Here is a 7,991-nt window from a genome sequence, read left to right as displayed (position 1 = left end):
AACCCCTGCCTCTTTTTTTTTTTTTTTTTTTTTTTGAGACGGAGTCTCACTCTCAGCCATGCTGGAGTACAGTGGCACAATCTTGGCTCACTGCACCCTCTGCCTCCCAGGTTCAAGCAATTCTTCTGCCTCCGCCTCCCGAGTAGCTGGGACTACAGGCAAGCACCACTAAGCCCAGCTAATTTTTCTATTTTTAGTAGAGACAGGGTTTCACCATATTGGCCAGGAATGGTCTCGAACTCCTGATCTCATGATCCTCTTGCCTCAGCCTCCCAAAGTGCTGAGATTACAGGCGTGAGCCACCACACCTGGCCCCTCATGTTATTTTTGATGAATGTTTCAGTCTAAAAATTTCAATCATAGTTCAAGAAAGAAATGCAGTTTGTATGTGGGAACCAGGTCCTGAGAAGAAAGGGCCTTTCTTCTAAAGTCTAGTGTTTATTAAGAGCTTTTTTTATAATTGAATATTAACTGAAAAGAAAGTTAGTAACACACCAGAAAATTCGTGGTCAGAAGAATTTGCACTGCATATTTAATAACAAATCATACCTTAAACATCTCTCCTTGTTTCTCCTTTCCTCCCTCAAACTGTATTCACCAACTGAACCATAGGTCACAGGTTGAATCATAAGAATTCCTTCATGCCTGTACACAAATAGCAGACAATCTATCCTCTTTTTTCTTACTCTTTTCAAGATTTTAAAAGCACTGAAAGAAAAATTTTCTAATAATAATTGTGTTATAATAGCTACCATTTATTAAATGTTCACCATATGTCATACATTTCATTAAGCAATTTTTATCTCCAATTTTCACAACAACCTTCCTCACAGTTTAGAAATCCACAACTGGGATTGTGGATTCTTTGGTTTAGCCAAGATCACAAAGCTCTAACTTAAAGGTCAGTGATTACTGCATACTTGTGGTGGGGAAAGGAAGAACCAGGCAGGAGAGTTAAGCTAGAACTTGCCATTCAACACACAGCGGAACTGGGATTCAAACCAAATGTATTTGACTCCACTAATACATATTGCCACTCAAGTCATTTGGCTCTGAAAAGCCAAAAGGAGAGAACCAGACAATTTAACTCTTGAGGTGACACTAAAATTCATTAACCATCTATGAGACATTAAATGTATATGTTATATCACATCCTAATTTTCTGGAATCAGTTTTATTTCACAATTTATTTTTTCAGGAATAGTGTATATATAAATCATAAATAAAATATATAAATATAAGTTAATATTCAATGGTCAAAGATGTTCTATGGTCAAAGATGTTATAAATTCTGAAACCCTTGTATTAACAATTAATTAAACAATTATAAAGTCTTATAAATATAAAATTCCATTAACAAGCCCAACCAAAACACTATAATTAGAAATGAAAATTTTTTGTCAATATGAAATTAAGTAAGTTATGCTTCCTTACTAATAATATAAGTTATAAGGATCTTCTCTTACCATTGAATTGTATTTAGCTTTCCTGGCAGAGATTTCCTAGAATATTCCACAATGTTTTTGTTTAGATAACACAATTGTTTACACTAGTTTTGTTATTTATTTCCAGGAAACATGTCCAGGAGGCAGAAATCAGATCATATTTGAAATATTTGTTTCTGGTGTATTATGTGATATGTGATATTTAAGTATCAAAGTCATTTATAATAAAAAAGAACTTGAAGTTAAGGAAAAAAATGAATGAATATATTTGTTATTCTACTATTATTTTTGAATCTTGTAACTAAATGTTTGTCTTTTTATATTAGAAGCACAGGACAATATAACTTGTCCATGATTTCCCAATAGTTACACAGAAAATAATCATATAATTTTGTTCATAGGGGATTTTTTAAAACTAAATCTACCCATTGTTTAATTTCACTTTCCAAAACTTTTTGTATTTTGCTTAGGCCAGTAATTGTGGATTACACAGTACAATGATTGCATTCATACATCATGACTCAATCAATTCAACAAAAATTCATTGAGTATCACATACAAAGCACTGCTAAGCTCTAAGGAAGGATAAAGAGATGAGTAAGATTCTGACAGAGACATGATAGCAACTAAGAGATAAAGCAGAAGTAAGATCAATACCATAATAAAGGTATAAAGTGCTACGTAATCACAGTATGAGAGCAATTAATACTGACTGAATACATGTGTAATGGAAAAGTTGGAAAAGAAACTAACATTGAATACCAAAATATCCCAGGTCTTTACGGACATTATTTTATTCAATCTATGCAAGCTGACAGATATTGTGAAACAGTTTTCAAACGTACTCTGGATTTTTTTCTTTCAGTAACTGTGATATATGACACTTAAAACTCAAGTAAAATGTAGAAATCCTATCTCAAAATAAATAAAATTAAAACTTTGTAGGCTTATAAAAGGCAAGCTTCATATCACTTAAACAGAATGATGCAAAGCCAAGGCACCCAGTTCACCAGCCCAGACACTGATTACAGCTGCCCAGCGTGGGCCCCTGCTCTGTGTGTCTTGATGGATCACGCCTGAGGTTTCTAGCTTCTTTAGCAGATGAGCCATCAGGATTGTGGAACTGCCCTGAAGAAGTACTTAGCCACCCAGCAGCTTCTGGGGCTTTGCACACGCTGTTTCCTCTGCCTTAAAAGCTTTCTTCCCCACCTTGTCTCCATGATCATCTGACGACTACCACTTTCAGGTCTAAAGCATAGACATCACCTCCTCTGGGACATCTTCTGAGTCCCCACCCCTACTCCACACACAGGTTTGTCTTAATAAGTGTCCTTGATCTTCAGTTCATTCATTGTACCCTATATTAATCCCAGATAGCACACTTGAAACTATTTACTTGTCTTCTGCTACGTAAGTCTGCAGTCACCTTGCAGGCAGAAACTGAGTTATGTTCAGCCACTAGCACATAATGTTACATCATAGGCGCTTACTATGGGTTGAAATATGCGCCCCCGCACATGCAAAAATTACACTGATGTTCTAACCAGCAGTACCTCAGAATGTGACCTTATTTGGAAACAGGGTCTTTGCAGATGAAATTAGTAAGATGAGGCCATAGTGGAGTAGGTTGTACACCTAATCCAGTCTGATTGGAGTTCTCATAAGAGGATTGCCACGTGAAGACGGAGACACAGAGAGAATGCCATGTGACAACAAAGGCAAAGATTGGAGTTATGCAAGCCAAGGAATGCCACAGCTTGCCAGCAAACCACCAGAAACTAGAAAGAAGCAAAGAAACCCTATAGGTTTCAGAGGGAGCACAACCCTACCAATACCTTGATTTCGGACTTCTAGTTTCCCGAACTGTGAGACAATAAATATTGTTTTAAGCCATGCAGTGTGTGGTACTTTGTTACAGCAGCCCTGGGAAAGTACTCAATAAATTTAGGTAGATGACAGAATCTGCACCTGGCTATGACAAATCTATGTCTAGTCTCACTTCTTATTTCTTTCTTGCAGCTTGGTCTAAACAGAATTTCTTTGATTTTATCTGGCCATTTGAAGTTATAAGTTTTATTTGTTTGATGTTAGATTATCAGGCTTTTCTTTTGTTCTCAAATACACCAGAGGTGATTTTCTGCCTGGCTATCTCCAAAACTTAATATAGATGAATTCTGTGAAAAAAATGGAACCTATATTTGCCTATTTTTATAGTTTATATATTGATAAATCTTCATGCCTGCACTAAGTTAGTTTTTTGCACTTAGGTAAACTTACCTGAGAATGGGCAGGTCTCAATATCTAAGCTAGAAATAGGAGAGATGAAAGAATAAGGCTTTGTTGCCCTATGCAAGCAGCATGCTGTTGAGCTTGCTAATCCTGCTTCTTGCCACCATTAGTGGCAATTTAGTGTCATGGTCAATAGCTTGAACTTTGTTTCTAAATGGAGCTAGAATCAAATCTGGTTCTGCCACTTAATAGCTTGGGTAACTTATTTAACCTTACTAAGCTTCGGTTTCCTCACCTATACAGTGGAGTAATAGCACTGTCAAACTTCTGAGTTGTTATAAGAAAATAACGACATAATGTCTATAAACCTGTTATCATAGCTCATGTGGTAAGGTCTTAATAAATATTCGTTATTTTTAAAAAGTTAGTTATTATTAAGTGGGAAAAAACCCTCCATTTAGGGTCAATTATGTAAAGCAGCATTTTATTATTTTACAATAAAATTTTACAGCATTTTAATATTTTACAAAAACATTTTGTAAAACAGCATTGTCTTGAATAAAAACAGGATTTTGGCACAAACAAAATATATAAATATGTCTTGGGAAAAAATATTTTAAAATTCTGCCAATACAAGATGAAAATGGAAGAATTCTACCTTCCATAGGCATAAGTCTTCATTATTGAGTCAAGACACCCACTTTTTTCTTTCTTTAAACAGGCTAAAACAAGAGAAGAGATTCTCCAACTCTTAAGAAAACAAAGAGAAGAAAGGATCTCGGTGAGACCAATAGTGAGGCATTTGGATAATCTATCTCAAGGGATGAATTGTGGCAAATCTGCAGAGGTTTTACAGATTGAACCCTTAAATCTAGCTAGCTATAGTCCAGAGCCATCGATATACCAGAGTGGGGCAAGGTACAGACATCAGATAATCTGGCAATCGTTGATAAATCAAAACTGTCTCCAGAGCTTGCAGCCCTCCTGGCATAAGAAATGAGGTATTATTGTCAGTGGAGTTTATTGTTCACATATTATAAAGCTGTAAGATATTAACATGGGCTATTTTGGTGCTAATATTTATTCATAATGATTGAGCTTGCCTAGATCATACAAAAATAAACGTTAAATAAAGAGACACAAACCTAGCAAAAATAGTAATAGCATCATGTAAACTTGTGGATGTACAAAACACACACTCCTGAATAAACCCCAAACTCCCTAATGTGCAACATTTCTTTTTTTTTTTTTTTTTTTTTGAGACAGAGTTTCGCTCTGTCACCCAGGCTGGAGTGCAGTGGCCGGATCTCAGCTCACTGCAAGCTCCGCCTCCTGGGTTTACGCCATTCTCCTGCCTCAGCCTCCCGAGTAGCTGGGACTACAGGCGCCCGCCACCTCGCCTGGCTAGTTTTCTGTATTTTTTAGTAGAGACGGGGTTTCACTGTGTTAGCCAGGATGGTCTCGATCTCCTGACCCCGTGATCCGCCCGTCTCGGCCTCCCAAAGTGCTGGGATTACAGGCTTGAGCCACCGCGCCCGGCCATATGCAACATTTCTGACCCCACAATTTCCAGATTTAAGAAGCTAGTCTTTATAAACTCTGATGATTTTACCTCAGCTTTTTTTCAAGTGAGTAAATTGAGTCAGTGCAAGAAGTAAAATCTTACCTTTTTGATTTGTGTTTTGTTTTGTTTCAGAAAGAACTGATTTCCCTTCCTTATAAACCAAAACCAAAGAACACAAAGCAAAGTAAGTTGACTTCTGTCAAAAATCTTCTCTCACCTTTTAACTTACTGTGTAGGGAAGCACTTCTTTTTTCTTACTTTCCCACTTATCCTTAAATCTTCCAGAAACCCACCCCAGTGTATTACAGACTTCTTGCCTTGAAAAAACTTTCTTCTCTGTATAGCTCTTAAAGCCTGTGTACGAACTTGTCAATCTGTGGAATATACAAGCATAAGTTAGTACAAAACAGAAAGCAGCTCAGCATTGAAGCTCTGTGCACATTCTCTGCCCCTCCCTTACCATCCTGGGCTATATAGCCACCCATCATCATGCCCTCCTGACTCCACTATCCCCTATCCACACCTGGCCCACTTCTTTAGTGAATCAGCAGGTGTTTGTAGTTCACCAGCTCTGAGTGGGCTAAAGTTGCTAAAACTAAGTTCATGTAGCAAACTCTCAATGATGAGGGAGTAGCCTTATCTCTGGATTAATGTCAGAGCAGGACTAGGAACAGTTTAAGTCTAGAAGAGTTTAAAGGAAATAAGCAAACAACAGTTAATCACTAACGCACCCCTAATAAGAAATCTCTCCATTTTTGTATTATGACTAAAAACCAATGCGGCTAACTCAACATTAATTTGACAAATATTCATTTTCATACTACATTCAGGGAGAAACAGGAAGTGATAGAATTTTGATTTTTCTCTCATTGGTATTGAGGCTGTCTTTAATGTTATCAAAGTAATACCCTTAAAGAAGAAAGAATATGTCTACACTAATTTTTTAAACTTCTGGAAAAAAAAAAAAAAGATCATTTCATCACCTAGCTATACTATCTACACAATGCTCAGCAACCTAATTTCTCACTTTTTAGCCAGACGATTTGACTTAGCTTCTACAGATGAAGCAAAACTAGCCCAGTCAAGAGTGACTTAACGATACAAATAGTGGATGAAGACTGCTACTTAAATAGCATCAATAGATATGTCTGGGTGCCTTAGATTTCTGCATGTATTTTTACAGAACGTTCCTGCTACTACCCATGTTGACCCACCTAATAATAAAACATTTCACAGCTTGGGCAGATAATTTTCTTGATAATTTAAATAATTACTTAATTCCTTTTGTAAATTTAACTTTGTCCTGCATCCTGAAGCCTTGAATTTCATTCTATTCTGCTGTGATATCTTCTTACTATGAACTTCTTCCAGTTACTTTTTTTTTTTTTTTTTTTTGAGATGGAGTCTCACTCTGTCACCCCGGCTGCTGGAGTGCAGTGGCACGATCTCAGCTCACTGCAACCTCTGCCACCCAGGTTCAAGCAATTCTCCTGCCTCAGCCTCCTGAGAAGCTGGGATTACAGGTGCCTGCCACCGCACCCAGATAATTTTTGTAGTTTTAGCAGAGACAGGGTTTCACCATCTTGGCCAAGCTGGTCTTGAACTCCTGCTCGTGATCCACCCGCCTCAGCCTCCCAAAGTGCTGGGATTATAGGTATGAGCCATCATGCCTGGCCTCTAGTTACTCTTTGTACATTCTTTGGGCAAGTAATCATGCACTACTCTGTGCCCATATTTTATAATTATTTAACTCTTATTATTGCTTGCATTATTTAACTTTTCCCATAATTTTTGTATTGTCTGTAACTATCTTGTAAGCTCCATGAGGAATTGGGTCACCCAAAATGCCAGCATACTGCTTACGTGCTGGACTTCAGAAAGTATTTGTAACAAAGAGTTTAGTTTAAAAATATCTAATTCAGTGTTAGCCAATTTGGAAAGTGATGTTTGCATACTATACATTAATTTATAAACTTTAAAAACTATTCTAATTATTTTAGACACAATTGTAAAATAATTCCCCTACATACACAGATGCCCCCTTACCGTTCCTCCTTCAACAGATCTTCTTAGTATAATCCAGGTCCTCTTCTGTTAGAAAGAAGGAACCGGAAAATGTGTTCATAGAAAGGTTTTAGTGGCAATATGTTTATTATCCATCCCAGAATATTTGCATTTTAAAAGAAGTCTGAATAAATACAACAATGGGTAATCCAAAAAAATCAATTGCCAATGATGAAATCTCAGGAGTCCGACTCTCGAATAAACAAAACACATTTAGGGTAGGAGGGCTCCTGTACCTCCAAACCACACTTCACAGTATCATAACCACTTCTCCCACATACAAGTTTATACTTGGTTGCAAAACCCAACACATAGAATCCACAACAATGAATTTTTACTGGGAGAATTTTCGAAAGCTGTTTTCATGCTACATCATGTTCACAATGACAGAGTTCTGTGTATTGGAACTGACTGATATTACTACCAACAGGAAAGTGGTATCAGAGTCAGATAAAGAAGACCAAGAAGAAGTCAAAGCCTTGGACTAATTTGCTTGACACATGACAGAGGATGGCTCACTTATATCTTCACTTTGGAAACAACCTTCTCTTAGGATCATTGAGATCACTGGCAACACTATAGTAGACAAAGAAATACAAGTTAAATATGCAGATTTCCAGGAATTTTACCAGTTAGTGAATACTGGTGTTAAAATAAAGAAATAAAGGTTACATATGCAGACTTCTATG

General features: G+C 36.9%; 1 protein-coding gene across 2 annotated transcripts in view; it reads left to right on the top strand.

The window, feature by feature from the left end:
* Positions 1-7,991, top strand: part of HOATZ (HOATZ cilia and flagella associated protein) — a 28,764-nt gene extending 20,773 nt beyond the window's left edge. Inside the window, exons 4-6 of one of the 2 annotated variants that reach the window (XM_017883015.1) lie at positions 4,396-4,455; positions 5,371-5,422; positions 7,733-7,991. In XM_017883015.1, coding sequence (XP_017738504.1) covers positions 4,396-4,455; positions 5,371-5,422; positions 7,733-7,806 — 186 coding nt within the window. In that variant the 3' untranslated portion in view covers positions 7,807-7,991. Of the gene's footprint in view, positions 1-4,395; positions 4,456-5,370; positions 5,427-7,732 lie in introns of both variants that reach the window. The other variant, XM_017883016.1, reaches the window with a different exon arrangement.

Source organism: Rhinopithecus bieti, unplaced genomic scaffold, assembly GCF_001698545.2.
Source record: "Rhinopithecus bieti isolate Rb0 unplaced genomic scaffold, ASM169854v2 scaffold_11964, whole genome shotgun sequence".
Taxonomy (NCBI): Eukaryota; Metazoa; Chordata; class Mammalia; order Primates; family Cercopithecidae; genus Rhinopithecus; species Rhinopithecus bieti.
This window is presented reverse-complemented; position numbering and strand designations above follow the sequence as displayed.